The sequence below is a fragment of the Archocentrus centrarchus genome, chromosome 9 (genome assembly GCF_007364275.1).
Source record: "Archocentrus centrarchus isolate MPI-CPG fArcCen1 chromosome 9, fArcCen1, whole genome shotgun sequence".
NCBI classification, from domain to species: Eukaryota; Metazoa; Chordata; class Actinopteri; order Cichliformes; family Cichlidae; genus Archocentrus; species Archocentrus centrarchus.
Genome location: NC_044354.1, coordinates 20279859 through 20303122, shown reverse-complemented (window position 1 = coordinate 20303122; position 23264 = coordinate 20279859). Strand labels below are relative to the sequence as shown.

The following is a 23264-nucleotide window of genomic DNA, read 5'->3' as shown; positions in this document are numbered from 1 at the left end:
GTAACATTTTCTCAGCACACAGAGCAGAAGCAAAGTTTCCAGAAAAGAGAATATATATACCGCACATGAAACTGTGTGTTTGGATTGTGTGCTGACATACAAAGACCAATATAGGTTTAAAGAGGCTGGTAAATAGAGTCTTAAATGTTGCTGACCCCATAGCTTGGAGGTCTCCTCTCATCTGTTGTAATACCCAGTGTTGCACTGATCTGATACTGACACTAATAGCTGGATCAGGTCTCTGTTTGCAACGAGGCTTTTATTATTTCTCGAAATCTCAATGCGGCCCCGTTTTCCTGTACATTAATCTTTTAAATTCTTATTTCAGTTGTGTTGTATTTATAGTTCAAGGAAATTCTCAGTTAAAAAGATTATGTTTCTGAAGTCGGCGAGTAATTGTGTAAAGTAGTTGTGATTTCAATGATGAAGTAAAAGATATGAGCGGAAAAGGTAACTTGAAGGTGGATTGCTTTTTAGCTCATCTCTCTCTCTCTCTTTTCCTCTGTGTCGGTTTAAATTTAACAGTTGTTGGGTAAATTTGAAAATTTGAATGAAATTAGCCTCACTTCACCTTCCTCCTCTCTGCTCCTCTCTGTGTGGGTGGGAAAGAGCACACACAGTGAAACAGAGAGCAGAGGAGTGGAGCCTAATTAGAGTGTCAATGACAGCAAAACAGAGTTGAACCCCCCCCCCCCCCCCCCCCCCCCCCCCCCCCCCCCCCCCCCCCCCCCCCCCCCCCCCCCCCCCCAAAAAAAGGTCTATAAATTAGGTAAGTAACGTTATATAAATCTTTTTTGTGTGTGTGTGTGTGTGCAGGAGGTTGCTGTTGTTGCTTTACACATAAAATAATGATTCTCAGTCCACACAATGAAGGATGCGGCTTGTTAATTTAACACCGGCAGCTCTGTACTCGCTATTGGCTGTTACCTAAAGCGAAGGTATCTGTAACAGTGTTGGGACTGAAAAATTCACATTGGTGCATCTTTAGTAATTACCTCAGTAAGCATGATATAATAGGCTCCAATATTAGTATTGTCATTAAGTAATAGAGCACTACTCACACACAATGCCATCTAATGATAAGTTATGAGAGTGGAGGTTCATTTAAGGGGGAGGTTCAGAGGGTGTGTGTGTGTGTGTGTGTGTGTGTGTGTGTGTGTGTGTGTGTGTGTGTGTGTGTGTGTGTGTGTGTGAATTACAGCAAGGTCTCAAGCAGGGGCTAGTGGCTCAGTAATTTATGGTGGCAGGGTTGGCTACATCCACTGGGGTCATCACTCCCTGGGTAGCCTGATAGGTAATTCATACACCTCTGCTATATGGGGGGGTGTCAGCTTCTTTTTGCCATTTATCATGCTGCATCTATTTCTTCGGACCCCCCTCCCCCCCCTTACCCCATGTGCTTGTGAACAGGCAAACTGTTGCATTAATATGGTGAGGCTAGAAGTTCAATGTGCAGTTCAAAGCATCATTGTTCTTATTGGTCAAACTGTGTCCTCTATGTATTGCACAACAAAGCTGCAGGTGCAGACAGCTTGCTAATTTGAATTTCCACGTTTCCTGATATTCATTTGCAAACGGCTGCTTCAGACCTGCTTCTTGCTTGGGGTGATCATTACCACAAGAGGAGGATTTAGTATTCTGCTCAGCTGAGGCCGCTGACATGGAAGGGTCCCTGGCTTCTGTTTCTATTAGAGTCCAGGCCTGTGGCTGCACAGTCAACACTTCAATGAGCCCTTTCTTAACACATGGCCATTTCCCTGCTGCTGCTGCTGCAGCTGCTGCTCCTTCTAACTTGCTAGCATTTGGATAGAAATATGACACTGGAGAACACCCATGGCATTCTTGTGCCCTACCCCTCTGTCTTTTTCTTCTCAGCTCCACTCACGATTTCACATCCAATTTTCCCATTGCCCAGTGACGCCCATTCCCCTAAGACCCCCAGCTACTGTGAGATCACTGGACTCCTCTGTGAGTGTGTGTATGTACTCTGTTATTGATCAGGGTTGTGTCTTTGTGGCTCTGGGCTCCTGCTGCTGTTATCACTGCAGAGTGGAGGGTGGGGAGGAGTGAGGGTGGTTCACAGCACTAAGAGCTTCAGGGCAGTGTATGTTATCTAATGGGATTTCCAGTATGCCCGGCATGTGTTTTAGTTTGAGCTTTTTCTCGTTGCTTTTGTGTTTGTGACAAGCTCAAAAATGTACGCAATTAAACTAATCATAATTATGGTGCTACTTGGTGTGACAGTAGTCCAGCAGGGGAAAGGTAACAGGAAATTACAAGAGGCAATAAGAGTGTCTGCAGCGATTCATCTCTAGAATCACTGTAATCACAAAGTAGGAGGAGGGTGTCTAATGTGATAAAAACAAGACCGCTGCTGGATTTGTCTTTCAATTAAAAACTGTGAGCATAAGCAATAAAAAAATGATGGATGCTAAATTGGTTCTAAAGACTTGGATGAAATACTCCAGTTTTTTTCTTCTAGAGGGAGAGAATGGCGATTGTGAAACTGAGCAAAGGTTGTTTATTTCATGTTAAGTTACCTGCAGCAGAAGATGTAAGATTCATTTCACTTACAGTGAATTGAAGATGAAAGGAGAATCTGGCTGTATTTTTCCAGAATTTTACCTCCTCATCCCGCAGCTCCCTATTACTGTAATTTTTTTTTTTTTTTTGCTCAGTGGGTGTGGATAAGACTTCTGTGATTGATTGCACTATGGGTCCCCTCGAGTGTATGCATGTGAATAAATGGGTGCAGTGCTCACATGTTTCTGCCTTCCCAGCCTCTTTCCTCCATCAGCCTGTTTTTTTTCCTTTTTTTTTCTGTAGAGTTCTCCTTAAAACCCCTTCAGTGTGCTTTTTTTCGTCCACTTTGGGTCTTTTCGGACATGTGTGTAGACATGTATGTTGGGCCACGCATGTGTACTTAAATTCACATATGGCTGCACACTCAGACACACTGAGTAGAACTGTGCAGCACTCAAGGCACCTCTCCTCTGTGGCCACAGTGATTAATTACTTTTAACAAAGCAAACTAAGTCTTGCTTGTCCGGATCAATTTTTTTCCCTATCTTGGTGTGAACCGCTGTCACCAGTAATTGCCAAACTCTGTGTAGTATGAAAAGAGGTCCACTTTTCAACTCTCTCTGGTCCTAAGCTAACCATAGCCTCAATTTTCCACACTTGTGGTCCTACCCGTCTAGCTCCCATGGCGCTAACTGTCCTCTCCCTCCTCCTTTTTCTTTCTTTTTATTTTCCTTTGTATCTCCACTGCTTTTCCTTGTAATGTCCCCTTCCTTGGGAGCTATAATGCTTTTGTATAAAGCTGTGACATGGGTAGTCATGTGATCTCTCTTTTTTTTTTTTAATCTCATTTTTAGTAGCTGCCCTGCTTTTCGAGCAGCGCATATAATAATAATAAAGCATAGTGCCTCTTTCCATCCACGCATGCTAATTGGCATTGCTCCGCCAAGCTGATCAAACACCATTAATCTATTTGTAGTATATATTTGTTTCTAAATGAGAAAATTAATACATTCCGTCACTACAGCCAGCTGTGTGCGGTGAGCCATATTGATTGTTGGCACCCACAGTATGACTCAAGAGTTCTGAGCAAGTGTTTTTATTTGGCTTTCTTTGTAGGGATGTGTTTGCGTGAGTATGTGTGCATGTTTTCTGTTTTCTGGCGGTGGATTAATTCGATGTTTGGAACAGCTGCCAAAGGAGTTGCAGTGAACATATTCACTGTCTTTTTTTCTTTTTTTAAATATATAAGCAGTCCACAGGTGGTAAGAAAGCCTGTTCAGTTCGTCTTTTTACTGGGTTGGTCAGAGTCTCACAGCACGCACAGAGATAGATATTAAAGCGAGGGAAATACAGCAAACGTTATTAGCAGGCAGGCACAATTAATGATGCATGGTGATGGCCAAAGAACGCTGAGGGAACTTGTTTAATGAGCTAACACAAAGACTGCGCAGATGTGCTACAGGACTACTCAGCGTTATCAGAGGCCGATACCTCCTTTCAGTAGGAGTCTGCCAATTAGTCCTCTTTTGGGAGTTGACTGTCAGGATTTCAGTCTAAAATTGTAAGTACTTGCTGCTATAATGTGCAGCTCTTTTTTTTTTTCCCTTCTCGTGGTGTGACAAATATCCTGTGAAAATTATGCCACTGTGGGGCTCAGCTACATGTAGGAGTGACCAATATCTGTCCATGGAAAAGCAGCCCTGAAATCCACTTCATTGTCTCCTCATTAATAATGAAAAAGTCCACGCTGGTCCACTCATAATCCTGCTTTTTTCCCCCAGCTTTTCATATTTTCTCTGCTCCAGCAATGTGCTGGAGCATGTCATATATATGATAAGTAGAGGACTTTGTCCGTGTGGGACTCATCACACACTTAAATTGGTGCAGCATGGAGTTCATATTGCAGTGTGGCCGAGGGGGAATTAACCAGTCTATATATAAACCTCCACTGCATGTGTTGTGAATTAAAGTGCATTTATCTGATAATCGCTTGGGAGTTCTCTTTGTACATGGGTATGGCAAAGCAGTGGCACTGCAGCCACAATAGCCCAGTATACTGATGCTGCTGCTGCACTGGGAGAAAGGAAGGAGAAATAGGTCATTCACAATAAAGAGCTCTGATAGCCTGGATGGCAGTAGACGTGTACAGTAGACGAGGGAGGAATAACAAGGGGCACGACTGTGTCTCCTTGATGTGCAAACCTTTACCACCTTCTCACGCCCTCTTCCACTGGCCTTATATACAACTGTTTTGGGCTCCATTGTCTTTTCTCACCCTCCCCTCAGCTTTGTCCAATCCTATCAATCCCTCAGTGCTTTATCTGTGATTCAGCTTGCCTTTACTCAATCATGTATGACTTCTTACTAGCAGAATCAAAAGCAGTGAGGCTCATGCCATGCTTTTCATTAGAGCTCTCCATAAAGGCCGACTGTGAGCCTTTTGAAGTGTTTCAGGGCAGCTCTGGAGAAGCACACTGTCAGATGGCAGCCTGGGCTGCTGACTCTTGTTTGATGAAGCAACTTCCCACTAAGGCCAGAGCGACTTAATGAACCCAACCCAAGTGCTGACACTGGCAAGGAGCTGTGCCTACTGTGTGACAGTGTGAGAGGGTAATGACTTGGTGGACTCTTTCTCTCTTTGGGATCTTCAGTGATAACCAAGCAAAAAAGCACCTCAGGCTCCAAAAGCTATTTTGACTTGGCAGCTTATTTTTTTCACACTCTGCAAATGCCAGTTTAAATTGTTTTCATTTTTCCACGGACTAAATATTTTCTGAATGGGATTTTTTTCATTTTTACTGCAATACATCTTGAGTCCCACTATAAATTCAATAAATCAGCGGAGATGGAAGCAACATGTGAGATATGAAAACAGCTTATATTGTCATGCTTTGAAGAGTTCTTGTGCGAGGTTCGGTTTGGCACAGTTTCTAGTGAGTAATGAAGATGCTCGGTTTCTCATGTTGAGAACATTTGTCCTTCCGTTTGTGTTTACTAAGAGGAGAGTATTTTTCAACCACGCTTGAGGTCAGTGTCAAAGCCAATTAAGGGAGTACAAATTAAGATGGAGGGCACAGTGCCTCGGGGCAGAAGAGTACAGAGCCCGGGCCAAGTAGCCTCTTGTGTTATCACTGTGGGGTAAAACACATCAGGGGCATGCACTATTAGGACTCCTTATTAAATTTGCATTGTAAGGAAATGCTCAAACACCCAAATTTGTATTGAATAATTAGGATTATTTGTTGCATTTAAAAAAAAAGAGACTGACAAGGAGTTTGGTTATGTCATTAAACACTTAAAATATCCTGTGGAGATTGCCGCACGATACACTGTTTAGGTTGAAAAATTGTGTAGTCTATAAAAAGCAGGCCTTTCTAATATAGTTTTTTATGACCACCTTAAGCCTAGTCGGCATGGAGGGCACTTACGCAGCCTTGAGTTTGCTCTCTTTTTCAGGTTCACCATCTGGCCTTGATTGATTAAAGCTCCTTTAAGTAATTAATGCCCACTTTAATTGCTAGTCAGCCCCTGTGGCTGTTGGGATCCTGTGCAGTGCTCAGGCAGAGCCCAGCCAAGGATCTAGTTGAGAGGGGCATGGAAATCTGTTTAGCACCCTGACCCCCGCAGCCTTACATCTAAACACTCTTAAGATGCTAATAGGAACGCAAGTGTGCTACCTTCATCCATGTGACAAATCAGGCCATAAATCATGGCGGCAGAGTGTGACATGGCTTTTCTAACACTGGAATTAACATGCTTGGAATGAGCTGCGGGCATAGTGTGATTTTTATCTGGTGTTTTAACACTTTCCACTGGTTTGTTTCCTTTGTGAAACCGTCAGTTATGGTGGACATGCACGTAGCAGAAAGAAAATTGAATTTCCTCTGCCAAACAGTGCATTGTGACAGCGTGTCACTGCCCGACCCCACAGCTTGCCACTATTGTGCTGTTTCATCTGTTTGTGATAAATGAGCAATATCAGTTTTTCCCTTCTGTTTCACTTTGACTGTCACAATAGATGTACGCCATATGACACTCCACCGGTTACAATCTCTGACCTTCTTTATTGAAGGTTCTCTTTGTCTTTTGATAATTGTTTTTAGAAAGCGTTAAACCATCCCCCCAGCCAGATAATGCAAAACGCAGTGAATACAGAATGCTCAGCATTGATTCCGCATACCTGACTATGACCTTTTCCAATCTGGAGTCCTACGCTGCCTGCCAGTTTGATGTGAGCTGGCTAATCGATTCCTTGAAACCATGAGAGACTACTACATTGTTTCTCACGCTGAAATCCCTGCCAGGCAGCCTGGAGCATACCTGGGTTTCATTGTCGCCACTCACCGAATAATGAAACTTTTACCCTTTAATTGCCAGCTCCACAAAGAATGATCTGTTTAATTTGCTCTCATTAAAGTCATCTAATCTAATGGGCTAATTAGGGGCTTCGGATAGTACAGCAATCACCAGAGTGTACAACGCCTTTAGGGAGGAATGCATAAATGGATCATAAATATTTTACTGTGTCTACCTACATGCATATTGCAAGGTGCCTCAATTTGACTTGCATAGGTGCTTAACATGCACCTTTGATGTGGCTTATCTTGTTAACAAAAATGTCACTGTACGGTTATAACATGGTGTATTCTGCAAAAGGCCTCAAAGTCAGCGCGTAGGGCAAAACAAAACCCTGTAAAAGCAACATTTTTCATTGATTGGCTGGATTATTGAAGAAACCTTTAACTCAGTGTGAGAAAAATTAATCTGTTACTCCTTTGTTTTTGTTTTTTTTCCCCCGTCTCACAGACACAACACGTAGAGACAGATAAACGCACACTAGATCGATGCAGGTCAGGGGTGTTTTGCTGGTTTAGGGTTTGGCTTTATTAGATTGGGGAGATCGTAATAGACAGGCAGCTGTGTCATGATTCCATCCCCGTGACCCTGGGGCCAAAGGTTTATGTTTGACCCAAGGCAATGGGTGTAATGCCCCCACTGGCCCTCCTGGGAGACCTCGGACCTATTCAGCCATGAGGGGGGGGGGGTCTACCTGCAAGGATGCACGGGAGATGGATAGAAACTCACAGTTTTGGCTTCAGAAATAGATTTAATTAAGCAGAGGCTCCATTGTGCTTCTTCTGTGGCTTTCAGCTTGTCAGCTTGAAGGGCAGTGGGCCCAAAGCTGCAATCATTTCATTTCACTTTTTCAACTGCTCTCCCAGCTAATTTGTCATGGCCGACAGTTATCCCTGGATATTAAATTAAGCAGCTGACATTTTGTGTACCGGGCGAGTCGACTGTGTCACCTTGAAAGTGTTAGTGGTGGAGATGTGCAAGGGATGGCGCAGGCACATGTCTTAAACCCTGGCCGACAGATGACATTTCTGGGCCACACTGGAAACCAGGCGACAACACCTATAGTTAAAGAGCAAAGAAAGCAAGGAAAGAAAAGCAGCAATGCCTTTGTTCCTGTCACACTATTAGTGTTAATCTAATCCCAGCGTTCTGGCCTGTGTGGAAAGCTGATTTCAAGTAATACACATTTATTGGAAACAGATGGGTGATTTTCTTCTCCAGATATTGATGTATTTTTTCTCAGTTTGTATTTGTGTATGTGCGTGTGTGCCTGCAGTGTATTTGCAGCCTGCTGTCCCTGTTTGATGGACTGATTTGGGTTCCATTATGTCGCCAGCGGGGGTTTAGTTCAGAGTCGTAGCTTTGGCACCACTCGCCCTGTGGGTGAGCAGACTCCATCTGCAGCAGGCGTATCCTAAACACAGTACAGCAGTGAAGGGTGTGGCACGATCTAAACGGAGCTTATGCAGCTTCTATTGATTTCCACATTTGAGTGCATCTCTATTATTGCTGATCACCGATCAGGACACAGCAAGCTACACCGGGCCTTGGGCTAGCGGAGCACAGCTGTAGCCATCTGTTCAGTGACAGGCTGCCTGCATTGTGTATGAGGAGCTATGCTATTTTGTTTAGAGAGACATCAGTGTGCTTGAGATTTCACACCTCTGAATGTGTGGCAGCAAACAGCTTCAGCTGTTAGTAAAAAACCTGAATACATGGGCATGTTTCCAGCTCCAGTGCCCCTGATACAAAGTATTTACAAATTTGATTTAATGCTGAAAATGACAGATTTTGGATCGGGGAAACAAATAGATTAGACAGTTGTTAGTGAGCATTTTGCATCTCACAGTGGAATTTGAGGAAACAAACTTAGATGGAGGACACACACACACATACACACACACACACACACACACACACACACACACACACACACACACACACACACACACACACACATAAAGGGCCCAGCCAGATGGTGCATTCAAACCCAGGACCTTCTTGCTGTGATGCAGCAGTGCTGCTACACTGAGCTACCTGGGGCCTTTCTGTGTGGAGTTTGCATGTTCTGCGTGAGTTCTCGCTGGGTACTCTGGCCTCCTCCCACAGTCCAAAGACATATAGTTAGTGGGGTGAGGTTAACTGGTGATTCTAAATCACCCATAGGTGTGAATGTGAGTGTGAATGGTTGTCTGTCTCTGTGTTAGCCCTTCGACAGACTAGTAACCTGTACAGCGTGTACCCCGCCTCTCGCCCTATGACAGCTGGGATAGGCTCCAGCCCCTCTGCGACCCTGAATAGGATAAGCAGAAGAAAATGGATGGATATGTATATATACCCACACAGTACTGTGCAAAAGTCTTGAGTCAGCCCTTATTTCTTTGTTGTACTGGGAAATATCCATCCATCCATCCATTCGCTTCCGCACATCCTGTTAAGGGTCGCGGGGGGGCTGGAGCCTATCCCAGCTGTCATAGGGCGAGAGGCAGGGTACACCCTGAACAGGTCGCCAGCCTGTTGCAGGGCCAACACGGAGTGACAACCTTTCACACTCACATTCACGCACTCAGTCACACCTATGGGCAATTTAGATTAGCCAATTAACCTAACCCCAGTAAGTGCATGTCTTTGGAATGTGGGAGGAAACCGGAGTACCCGGAGGAAATCCACGCAAGCACGGGGAGAACATGCAAACTCCACACAGAGAGAGAGAGAGAGGCCTGGGCCAAGGTGGAATCGAACCCAGGCCTTCCAGATGGTATTCTAACTGTGAGGCAGCAGTGCTAACCACTGCGCCACCGTGCTGCCTACTGGGAAATATGTGCAGCAAATTACTGAAACATGCATGCAATATTTGTGCAATTCTAACAAGCTTGAAAGTCAATATTTATTATGACCACCTTTATTCTTCAACACAGCCTGAACTGTCTTAAGCAGCTCTCTTGTCATTTCTTTAGGGCTTCTTGAAGGACATTCAAAGCTCTTCTTTGGATGTTGGCTTTTTTTTTGTTCCTTCTCTGTCAAGATGATCCCACACTGCTTCAATAATGTTGAGGTCTGAGTGCATGTTTTCTGTCCAGGTTTGCTTTTACTACATTGGCAGTGTGTTTGTGGTCATTGCCATACTGAAAAATGAAACCGTTGTCAATAGACACTTTCCAGATGGTCTTGCATGGTGGATCAAAGTTTGACGATACTTTTATTTTCCCTTCCTTAAGAATGGCTCCTTGACAGCCACCCTTCCACTGAGACATTTCTGATGAGACTTCAGTGAACAGTAAATGGATCAACTGAAGGACCAGATGCATCTCTCAGGTCCTGTGTCGGGTTGTTGCTGGATTTTTTTTCCCCCCTGACTTTCAGACACTGTTCATCTGCTGTCTTTTGTCCTCCACTTGTCCAGTTTTTTAATTTTTTTTTAAGGACACACTACACAGCATGCTGAGCTATGCCACATTTTCAGCTAATAGCTCTTTGGAAGTCACCTTGTTGGCCTTTCATAATCTTTAATTATACATAGGTCAGTATTACAGTAAGTGACTTGATAAACAAACAAACAAAAAAAAAAACATTTCTCTGTAAATAACCAGACTCTGAAAGTTTGGTTATTTGATTTTCAAGCCCCTATATAAGAAATTCTGGACAAGCGCTTATATCAGGAAGAGTGCTGACTGTGGACATGCAGTGCATCTTCATATGCCAAATCACATTCCTGTTGCTCAGTGTGCCGATCCGTTTGATAATCAAATATATGTTTTCACTAAATTTTTTTTTCTTTAAGCCCGCTAGGCTGATTTCTTGAACAAAGATCAACAAGTGGAAACACAGATGTGTTCCCAGGGACTGAGGACACCCCTGGGGTTAGAGTGTACTGACAACAGCCTAAGAAGGGGGCAAGGACATATGCCGAGACATTAATCTCTTAATAGAAAAAGAGCCTCGAACAGCTGGTGTTACGCCAAATTCACAGTCTTAATCTTGTCAACTTTCTGTTCACTTGCTCTGACTGTGAGCCTTATTGTGAACAACAGAGCTGTCACTGGAAGAAAATTGTCCATGTTTCATTGTAAGTGCCTTGTTAGAGCGAAAGAGCGCATTCAGCGGTGTGCATGAGCTTATTTGTGTGTATGCACAGGGAATGATGGTTCCCCACAGTGTCTAGCACAGTGCATTGCAGTGATTTTTTGCATCATTTCTCTCTTCCTCCTAAGCATAAAAACATGAATATTTAAAACTACATCAAACAAGCATTCATGAAATATTAAAATGTTCGAGAAAGAAGAAAATCTTTTACCCTGTCCCTTGTTCATATGTATTTTGTAGCCTCTCTTTCTCTCTCTCTCTCTCTTGCTCTCTCTCTCTCTCACACACACACATGTAAACACACATACGCACGCATGCACATAAGCCCCCTCACAATTTACCCACGGGTAAGAACGACAGACCTTCCCCTCTCTATCCACTCTTCTGTGGTATCAGCACATTGCTGCATTAAGTACCAGAGGCGAACATGTAAGAAGGTTCAATAATTTACCCCGGATTGAATTTCTGGCAAAACACATTATTCGAAGTCTCGGTTTGTCGATGTCATGTTGTAAAAGATGCCAAACAGATGTGTCACATTTCAGGACGGCATGTGCTGTGTGAGAACTTGGCTTTCAGAGGAGTGACTCTCTTTCTTTCCTGTTTAGGAAGATGTGTCTTGGCTGAAGGATTAAACGCTGACATTCAGTTGTGTATATAATGTTTTATGTTGATAGGGCAAAGCAAATCTGTGTCGCTACCTCGTTCTTTGTAATGCCCTCTCTTTGTAATTCCCCCCTGTACTGTACCTCTGTTTATTTCTCTGTCTGGCTAAGAGCTATAGAGGCTGTGCTAATCAGTGTAGCAGCAGCTCTGAGCAGATGCTGCTGTGTTTTTAGAAAAGATCCTGTTAAGCATGCATTAAAATAAAAACGTGTAGGGGTAAACATCTTGCTCCTGCTTCAACCAAAATGCGTCACGCCAACCACATCGCCGACCTGACGGTGTTATCTGTGCAGCTTTAACCCTTTTGCACTATTTGATTCTGATGTGGCTTTTACTCGTACTGTACGTCAGTTTCCGTTTATCTTGAGCTCTCATCAGTATCACGATCGCCGTTGTCCTTAATTAGTATTCAGCTACTCTGTTGTAAATTCAGTGGAACCCTCTGTTTTACCAGCAGCACTGCTTGAATTGACTTGTTGGATTATGCAGAAGCTGAGGTTATGTGATGCTTATGTCATTGTGCTGCCATATGGTATGAGAGATTAATGGAAAAAGAAATCTTATAAGGCAGTATGGCACATTGATTCTGTCACTTTTGCAATGATGCATTCAATGTTGTGCTTCTGCTTGCAGTATTTCAATACATTTTCTACCCAGTCTTGTCTTTCACCCTTACAGTATGTAGGACAAGATAGGCTACATTGAAATGATTAAAGAAGATGCCAATTTTTGTTTGACGTGAACCTTTCTTTTAAATACATCTTTTCCTTCATCTTCTTTCCCCGGTTGTCTCGGTCAGGGTACGGCGCTTAAGAGAATGAAAGGGAGAGCAGTCATATTGTAGGCTAAATCTAATCAAAGGGAGAAGTGCTTTTAAATGTCTTTTGTTCCCTTGGGCAAAACATTTGTGGGGTCTCTCAATTCTAGCCAGTGCATCCTGCCCAAACTCCACTGCTGCTAGATGCAATTAATATTGAGCGGATTCCCTGAACCGCGCTCCACTCATATAATAACAGTGTTAGAACAAAGGTTAATGCTTTGAATTTAATCTCTGTCCTCGTCATTTTCAATGGAGATGTGAGATGCAAGTGAGGGCTGGTGGAAATGTTGAGGGGGGGCAGTAGGTCTGGAGAGAGATTGGTAGTCAGTGGGGGGCTCAGACGGAAGCAAAATTAATTACTGGTCTCTATAAATTCGATGTCATGTCTCATTTTCCCTAATCCTCTCTGCCTTTCTCACTTCCTAGTGGTGCTAACAGAGAAGCTTGGGAAGGCTAATGAAAAGGCCTCTTAAATGCTAATGGGAAATTAGCCCTTGTGTCACATTTGGAAGGTTTTTTGGAAGAGTGGAGTTGCTGCCTACCAAGTGAGAAGGTAGCCAGAAGGTAGCCTGGACTGCTGCTGCTCCTCCAGTATAAGAGAGACTTTAGGACTCTATCTCTTGTTTTCCCATTGCTTTGTAGCCGTTATTGTGTGACACAGGCCCAGATATTACTATTCAGAGAGATACTTTGCTTTCTCTTTAAGGGGATTTATTGGTTTGGATTGTGAATAATGAGCTGAATGTAGTTTCAATGCTCTTTGCTTGTGTTGTAAGACTGGACCAGAGTCAGGTTTAACAACTCACTAGGATTATTGTCTGATCGGGCCTCAGACACAATCATACTGAGTCACTTGCCTGGATGAAACATCCCTTCACTAGTGATTCCAAACAGACATGCGGGGGGAAAAAAAGCACATTTATTGTTGGGGCTTTGGATCCCAGAAACAGCGTCTGTTTTAGGTTTCAGTGTACAGTATGTTCCAAAAAAAAAAAATTCAGTCTCTAAAAGAAAGATACAATATGTCACAAGTTGCATGCAGGATCAGCCTCATGGTAGTGATTTATTATACTTCCAACAATGTGACTTTCCCAGCTCTATGAATAAATGACTGGATGACAAATCTGTTTAATTTCTGTCTCTTTGAAGAGTCTTCCATGTGTCCAAAACATTACGCAAATACATATCTGAATTTAAAAAAATATAGCAAAAACAGACTGGCCAGTTGTGTTGCTATTTTACAACTATGTACTGTCAAAGAGAATGAATAATCTGAAGTATTTATGGGTGTTATTTTCTAAGCTACAGACAGACTTGAGTAAGTAGTTCTGTCTCATTCTCCTTTTTCTTTCCCTTTACTTTTTTCTAACAGCCAAGGAGAAATCCCAGTGCTCGACTCGTGCAGTTTACTCCCACAGCAAGGAGGGAAAAAAAAAATATTGAATAGAAAAACAATAGTTGCTCCTGAGAAGGCAGCCAGCCAGAGTGTAACATGTGCATTTATGTAAAACTTATAATCCAATTAACAAGTACAAAAAAGCCAGTGATCACTCTATTATGGGAATACAAAGGAGAGAGGTGCCATGTTCGGAAAACTGCTCATGTGGAAAAAATGCTAATGGCGTGAAATGAGTGTGTCTGGTAATGTGTTTGAATAAAGCCTCATGCTGTGGTAAAAGACTTGAGCACTGATAGCTCTTTTACCTCCTTCTCTCCGCAGGCATACTTCCGACAGGGTGTTGCCCTTCAGTACCTTGGACGCCATGCCGACGCACTGGCCGCCTTCGCCTCTGGGCTGGCCCAAGACCCCAAGAGCCTACAGCTTCTGGTGGGCATGGTAGAAGCCGCCATGAAGTCACCCTTACGAGGTGAGAAATGTCGCACCTAAACACGTGCACTCTACGCGTGTGCGTGAGCAGGTCTTTGTGCGTGTGTCACTGTCTTTCTGCTTCACCTTCTTCACGTTTTGTCCTACAGCAGCCTAAAAGCCTGTCTCAGAGATAATCCTCGCTCGGTCAATAAGTGTGTTGAGGTGACTTTACCTGTCAGTTTTGTACTTGTTTTGTGGGCAGGCCATCTCTCTATCTGCCCATCTTCCTGTCTTTGTGAGTGACTGGTGGTGTCAAGTACTTACCTTCGGACTCTAAGGCATGACGCCTGCAGCTTCAGCATATCTTATTGTCAGTCAGGCTGTCACACATTGATAGCCTGTTATCTTAATGAGCATCCAACACTAATGCCATTGTCTGTTTCTGCCCCTGTGTAAGCCTTTTTCTTCCTAAAGCTGAGTGGATTTATAAGTAGTGTATTCAGGCCAAGATTGTCACTAAAATGTGTTCTTTTTGTTATGCACTGTTATCCGTTGTATCAAGCAACTGCAGCGACCTGATTGTCCATGAGTAATCCATATGGCGCAGCCTAATGAGCCTCAAACAAACCTGGCAACAGTTTTACTTCAGATGACCACTGCGGAGGATGTAATATGCTTCAGATCTAGATGGCACAGATTGCCAACGTGGACTGAGTCATCCTACAGTCTTGCTTTGTCATCACCTCTTTGCCAAACTGCTCTGACGCCCTGCCTCTGAATAAACGTGGCCTTGTTTTATAATCCAAAAATTACTGCACTGTGCAGTGGATCAGTAGCTCAGAAGGCCTTTGTTCAGTGAGGAATCAGTATTTATGTGATTGAATGCCATGCTCCTCTGAATATTCTTGTGCAAATGCGGAGAAAAAAAAAATATTGCAAAGAGAGAAAAGAATGGAAAGCCCATCTTAGCGACAGTGAGCATATAAGCCTGGCATTGGAACCAAAACAAAAAAAGGCTTTGGGTGTGAGCCCAGACCTGAGCATTATGGACCAGAATGGGTCCTCTTAGTAGGGTAGACCAACATTTAGCCCAAGCCACTTAATCTCTTAATTGTTTACCCTATTTCCCAGAGTGCCAGGCAACCACCAGAGGACCTAATCCAAGGTGTGTTGAGGAGAGGTAGTTAGGTCAAAGGATTAAGAGCAATGATCCTCTCAGAGGGACTCCTGGCACATGGGGACGATAATCAATGTTACGCCAGCAAACAGGGAGGATAATCAGTGTTACTCAGCCAAACTCCCCTGATAAGTGAAAGAAAGGTAGGCGAGCACTGCCTTCTTTCCTTCAAGGCTCAGAATGCCATGTTCCTGTCTGCCACGTTTATTAGCCACATAGTGATCCAGGATTCAGTTTGTTACCTCTGCTGCCATTTTAATTGGAACTAATCAATGCCAAATTGCATTTATCAAAACACTTTGAAGAAGTATTTATCAAAGTACTTATCAAAAAATATTGCCTGTTAATTGTGTAAAGGCCTAATTATATATTACATAATCATTGTTATTCATGGGCTTCTCACTGGCTTGCTTTTTTTTTGGTAACAACATTGTTATTACAGTGAAAACCTTTAAAGTTTACTTAAATTTCTTTAGTGAACACTGCATGTTTTTCCTCATCAGTGTATAAACCATGTACTGTAGCTCATATACTGACAAGAAACAGTTGATTATATCTGGTTGTGACTGCAGTGCTCACTTATCTCAGTCGTTTATCTCACCACTGACACTTCAAACTTATTTTCTGACTTCTCAGATCACTGTTAGGTTTATGGTTTGCCACTGGGTGAAGAGATCCAGCTGATAACATTTATTCAAAATAAACAAATCCCCGAATAAGGAAAGAAGGAGAAACCTAAGAGAATTGAATAAAGGAGTTTGTCTTTTGATAAATGATTCTTTATCATGTACAGTTCAACCCAACAAAGGATTGCCACACACATGCCAACTAGTGCAGTTGCACCTCTTTCTCCTCACTGTACTTCCATGTCTCACTGTCTGCAACTTACAATCTTCTAAGCAGCAGTTTTTTCTGTAACATCAGCATCGTCTGCTTACTGTATATCACTAATATAAGCTGTGCCAAGTCAGCCTCTCATGGATAATATTCCTACCGTTCATCAAACAAACAAAAAAAGGGTTTTAACTTGAAGCTCAGTCCAGATGAACCATAAAGGACATTGTTTCATGGTGTGGCAGCTGTTGATCCAGGCTGGATCTATTGGTATTAAAAGAATTTCCTTTAACTAGAAATTCTGGGCACCATGTGCATTAGCAGTTACCCTACTTAGGTCAAAGTATCATTGATTTTACATTATAAGCACCATCTAAAAATACTGGATAGATAGTTGAAATATAGCAGCTAGCTGTTTGGTTCAAGTATGGTCAGCAGTTTAATTATTAGTTAAAAGCATGAATTGACAGTTGAAAGAGCAAAACAGAAGAATTTGGAAACTTTCTTTCTTTCTTTCTTTCTTTCTTGCTTTCTTTCTTTCTTTCTTTCTTGGGTTGTCAGGCCATAATGCTGTCTTCTTCTCATGAAAGCTTCCAAACTAACTTTTTAAAATTCAGTTAAAACTACTAAATCACTCAAAACTACATTTAATGATGAAGAAGTCCCAAAGAGCCAGCAGCAAAATAGAGGGGACTGATTGGAGTGAAATCCTCACAGATGGGGACATAGATAGTGGATGTGATATACTCTTATAAAAATTAATGAAGTGATCGCATAACTCACTAGTAGGAGGAATAAAAAGAAAAGTTACTACCCTGCCCTGGCTGGATGATTAATGTAGGACATTGATGAAAGATAGGGACAGGCTGCTTAAAAAAATATGTTGAAACTGGGTCTTATGGAGTGACCAAAAAAAAAATCACCTTTACGAGAAATGAAATAATAGAAACTATATGAAATGCTACAGCAAATTCCTTCAGATAACTGAAGGTAGAAAAGGGAAGTGGAAAAATGGGGCAACCTATTAATAAAACAATAGAATAATTTCAATAAGATCTAGAACCCCAAGTTAATAATAGTGAAAAACCCAACCTTTATAGGTACGGAACTGAATATTTTTCTTTTAGATTATGTCCATGAAATCACTTTGTTTGATGTGACTTACATAACTGTTAACTCTTAATAATTGTTATTAACAGAGGAAATCAACATGAAGTCGTCAGTATTATTAATTCACCAAAAAGTTCTGAACCTAAGGCAGCCTTTGTTTTTGTTTTTTTTTTTAAACTACATAAGGATCCTTTAGTATGCCCAGTTACATATTTGGTTAATCTGTCTTTTAAGTTGCTATGGTTGCCCTAAATTTGGGGAAGAAACAAATATGACTAATTGTCGACTGATTCGTATCCTCCCAGTCTTATTTAAGGTAGAAGAAAAGTAGGAGCCAAATTGCTGACTAACCATCTAAATGATGGCTACACTCCTTCACATCCATTGCAGTTTGGATTTTGTACCCACCATTCCACAGGACTGCGTTTCAAAGCTTTATCATAAAAATGCATGTCTTGGTGTTGACTTAATAGATTTAAAGAAAGTATTTGATACCGTCAACCACCAAGTTCTTTTATGTAAACTGACACTTTTGTTGAACAAGCTTTTTTGTGGATGAAATCCTTTGTTCCAATAGAGGTCAATGTTTATGTATTGACAGGACCAAACCTCCTTATCTTGAATGCTTTCTAGGGGTCCCACAAGGCTCCATACCTGGACCACTTTACTTACATATTATATAATAATGATTTATCTAATATATGCCAAAAATATCAACAATTTAATGTATGCAGATGACACAGTAATCTTTACACATGTACACCTAAGAGGCATCCTTAATTCTCATGTAGATATTGACTCATCTTCAGGAATGGCTTACTTAATCATGTCTTTTTTGCTAAATACTAAGAACAGTTTGTATACTGTCTACAAAACAAACAATAGAGGTGGCGCAATCTAATGAGGGAGGAGTTTGGCATTATAAACGAATTTGTATATCTTGGTTTTACTTTGGACTACTTTTAATTTGCAGATATTTTCCAACATTGTAAAATGTAACTTAATTTCAAGCATATTAGGCATTTTCTGAAAGTCAGTGCAGCTAGCATGTTTTTACATATTGTATAGTTTTTGTGACCTGCCCAGAAACTACAGAATTAAATTGCCATTCATCCATCCATCTTGGTCTATGTATCCCATAGGCTCGAGTCTATTCCAGCTGTCATAGGGCAAAAAGCAGGATACACTCTGGACTAAATATGAGCAGTGTTGCTAAAATCCTGATATTTACATCTTATAATGATATCCCTGTTTAAAAAATAAAGAAGAAAAGAAAGAAATGAAGGGTATGCGGGTGAAACTGATCACTAAGTGTAAAGAAATGAGCAGATGTTAAACAAAGTAGTAGCCATAAGTAGTGATTTACGGTTGAAATACTGTGCCAATACTGATGGTCTGTAGAAAAAACTATGAAACAATAAATTAGAAACTGTAAGCTGAAAGCTGTCTAATTACAGCTTTAAAATTACTCATCTGAGCATGAAAGCTAATAAAAAGGAATATTTTTCTTTTAGTTTATCTAACAGGGCCGTGTGGGTACTAAGATGAAAAAGGTTGGGAACCACTGCAGCCTAACAGCTGACTTCCCTGGAGAGAGTAAGGAAAGGCAGATTTTTTTTTTTTCTGCTGAGAGGATTAGTATGATTTTATTCTGTATTTTTCCTTTTGTCAACAAATTCAGTGAAATGATCAAACCAGACAATGAACTGTTCCTACTAAAAGGTGTTAGTGTAGCTTATTTTTTTAGTGGCATTAAAGTTGCATTGTTAATCAATAAATCACAGTGGGGAACATTATTGTTCACTTCTAAGAAAGTAGAACAGCCAAAAATATTCGATTGCATACCAAATACACTACTAAAAAAACAAAAAATGCACAGGTATCCACAGGGGTCTTTACCTGTTTGTTGTCTTTACATAAGGGTACCATTGACAGGGTAGGTAAAACCATTTGCTTTTGGGCTTTGATATTGAGATTTGTTCCATGACTTGTATTGTCTTGTCATAACCACAAATTTACATTAATTTTAAGTGGATACGATGTAATGCCAATCCTAATCCAATGCTAATCTTATCCAGGGATATTGTATCATAAAATCAGTTTCCATAAAATGAAGGATTAAAAATTTAAGAGTATTTTTAAGCTTTACTAGTCACACATTTGCAAATTCAGAAGGGAGAGTGTATGACTTATGATTTTATTCACATGAAATGGAAGACAGAATATGATACATTAGCAATACTGTATGCATTCTTGCTCTGCACATATACTATCACTAAAGGAAGGTATGGCTCTGGCTACAAAAGCAGCATTAAAAAGGCAAAAGGGGAGAAAGAAGCACAATGCTATGACATCCTGTTGTGTATTTACTGCAAGATGAGGGCTATAATCCTTCATATAAAGTGCTGTAATTTTTGGCATATTTGTCACACATGTTTCAGAACATCAAATGGATTTTGACAAGTAATTGCTCTTCTTGTTAAGTCATGAATTAACTTTGATTACCTATTTTTTTTAAAAGCAGAGGTCAATTTCACTAGCCACATACAGGCCTGATTATTACCAGACCTGCTGAATGAAGGAATCACTTAACTAGAACCTGTGTGACAGAGTGATTTGGGCTCAAAGATCTCAGAAAGCAACAATCTAAGGAAATAGCTGACAAACAAAGTCAGTGACATCTATCAGTCTGAAAAGAGTTACAAAGACATTTCTACGGGTTTGGGGCTCCAGCGTTTTCTCCATTTGTGGATAATGTCCCTCATCGTGGGGTGAGAGCCATTATCCACAAAATGGAGAAAACTTGGAACAGTGGTGAACCTTCCCAGGAGTGGCCAACCTTATTGAAATTACTCTCTCATCCAAGAGGTCACAAAAGAACCCAGAACAACATTTAAAGAACTGCAGGCCTTCATTGTCTCAGTTAAGGTCAGTCAATAATAAGAAAGAGACTGAGCAAAAATGGCATCCATGGGAGATTTCCAAGGAGAAAACCACTGCTGTCCAAAAAGAACACAAAAGCTCATCTCACATTTGCCAAAAAACATCTTGATGATCCCCAAGACAAGACAAACTGAACTTTTTGGAAGGTTTGCATCCCATCTGGCATAAAACTAACACATCATTGCATAAAAAGAACATCATACCAACAGTCAAACGTGGTGGTGGAGGTGTGATGGTCTGGGTCTGCTTTGCTGATTCAGGACAACTTGCTGTAATTGGTGGAACCATGACTTTTGCTCTCTACCAGTTTGTGCCTGAAAGCTCGAGCCCACTTGGATTATGCAGCAGGACAGTGATCTGAAACACATCAGCAAGTCTGCCTCTGAATTGCTCAACAAAAAAAGAAAATAGATAAAATGAAGGTTTTGGAGTGGCCTAGTCAACGTCCAGATGTAAATCCAATTGAGGTGCTTTGGCATCACCTTAAACAGGCTGTTCATGCTCAAAAATCCTCTGATTATCTTTGTATAATATTAAAATTTGTTTGATTAGCTGAAACATGTAAGTGTGAGAAATATGCCAAAAATTAGAACTCAGAAGGGGTGCTTTTTCAGTGCCTTTTCACAGCAGTGCCCTGACCCGAGACTCTCTTAACTCTCCTTTGTTTGTATGTGTGTGAAACAACACAGACAGATGTTGTCATAACTACCTGTTTATGAATGCAGCAGCCATGACACCTTTTTAAAAAAGCATTCTCTCAGTGTTTGATTTATGAGTCAGCTCTTGATGTCACTCCGAAGGCAATTACAAGCTATGAATGGATATTATATGCACGCACTGTCTCCATAAGCACGACATTCTGCCAAGTGCTGGAACAGAAGCGATGCTCTTGAATGAGCATCATCAGTTATGCTTTTGAGTGCTTGTGTGAGGGTGCATCTCATATTGTGTGTGCGTGTGAGTGTGTCTAGGTGAATTAGCATGTTTCTAAGAATGACTGAGTTTCGATGAATTGTAGATTACACATCTGGTCACACGTACCAGTTTGCACAGGCCCGGTGTGAAGCACTTTGACCTGATTAGTAGCTATTCTCCTCAAAACATTTGCAAATACAGGGCCACATGAATTTACTCTGAATTCTAATGTATACAAAAACACAGGAGAATGCTACTGCATCAATACACACACACAAAAAAAATAGATAACTGGGCAAACCTCTCTTACTCACCCGTCATGTTTTTCGATGCTTGTGTCTACCAGAGGACTTTGTAATCTGGAGGGGCTTTGAATCCCAAATCCCACGCGGCCCACCATTGATTTATGTCATTGTGTGTATTTTCAGCCTCTTCAGAGGTCACCTTTGTGCATTTCCTTTGCTCTGCATTTCTCCACTGTTGCTGCTGTTGTGCTTCAGCTGCGGTCGTTTCGCCATCACTCTTAAAACTCGATCTCAAAACCTACTCATTACGCTCCATTCCCTCGAACATTCGTGCTAGCTGAAAGAAAAGGCGGAAATTTCGTTTTGCTCTGTGGTTTGTAAAGACAGTTGCCCCCCAGTGGTCTAAATTGGTGCTATTTCTATGCAGCACTGTTGGAAATTGCCTCAGATCACCCCAGTCAGAGTGGAAGAACAGAAAAATGGCTCATATATTGAGTTATTGTTAAATTGTCAGTGAAAGCAGTCACTCAGTCAGGCTGCAGGCTATGCTTACTGAGGCAGACAAAACACAAGTGTTACTGGAGAAAAGTAGAATCTAAATTCAGACAAGTCACCTTTGTCAGAGATGTTAAACATGTAACAATTACTGCAGTCAGTGGCAGATATTGGTGTCAGCACAAGGTTCTCCACTGGCATATTTTGTAGTCTGTTTCTAATCTCTGTCTTACTTGTGTCTCTCCTGCACAGAGTCTCTCGAGCCCACCTATCAGCAGCTGCAAAAAATGAAGCTGGACAAAAGTCCATTTGTGGTGGTGTCTGTGATTGGCCAGGAGCTGCTGACAGCAGGCCACCACACGGCCTCTGTTGTGGTGCTAGAAGCCGCCTTGAAGATCGGGACATGCAGCCTCAAGCTACGCGGCTCCGTCTTCTCTGCCCTAAGCAGTGCTCACTGGTCCCTGGGCAACACAGAGAAGAGTACGAGCTACATGCAGCAGGACTTGGAGGTGGCCAAGACCTTAGGTAAGACACCTGAACTGGGGAGGAGCGGATGATGATAATATTGGTTAATATAGATTGTTTAGACACATAGGGAGCCAGAGTGTATTATTATGTCCAACTGTTCAAAAAAAGTAATCAACTGTCGATATTACAGAGAAAATGATCAGATAATCACAAGCCAGTTGACATTTTTGCTTGATAAATTATGTAAACAGCCAATAAATTAGCAAACTTGTTGTGATCAATCATCATACAGTATTTTGGTCTGGCGATGGCAGTGTCTGTCAATCAGTCAACAACTGTTGCAGGAATTGCAGAGAATGAATACTGTGGTTTTATGTGATCCTCAAACCTTTTGTGTTTTTTTTTTTTAATTCTTTAGTTTGTGACCAAATCAAACTAAACTAAACCAACTAAATCAAATTAACGACATCCCCCATTAGCTTCAGTATATTTTGTGTTTAAAGCAAATGTAAACATTGCTGACATTCTAAACAGTGTTTGAGCATTAAGCTTTGGCTGTTAGACATCAGCACGTCAGTATGTTTAACAGCATACATTATCACTGTAAGCATTACAGCATGATAGTGTTAGCACTAATCAAAAAGCACCCTCGTGCTTAAGCGCAGTCTTACATAACTTATGTGCTGTGTCTCTGCTTACTTTCATACTTATACTTCCCTTTTGAGTGAATATGTGTGTTTACGCTGTCCATTATGGTTGTGTGCAGTGCATGAGTACCCAGATGACTCATAAGTCAGAAATGTTCAGCGTGAAATGCTA

General features: G+C 41.5%; 1 protein-coding gene across 3 annotated transcripts in view; it reads left to right on the top strand.

The window, feature by feature from the left end:
• The window catches only part of LOC115785601 (tetratricopeptide repeat protein 28), a 179967-nt gene that overhangs the window by 94374 nt on the left and 62329 nt on the right, over positions 1-23264 (top strand). For all 3 annotated transcript variants that reach the window (XM_030737353.1, XM_030737352.1, XM_030737354.1), the window contains 2 exons: positions 14169-14316; positions 22230-22502. In XM_030737353.1, coding sequence (XP_030593213.1) covers positions 14169-14316; positions 22230-22502 — 421 coding nt within the window. The remainder of the gene's footprint in view (positions 1-14168; positions 14317-22229; positions 22503-23264) is intronic.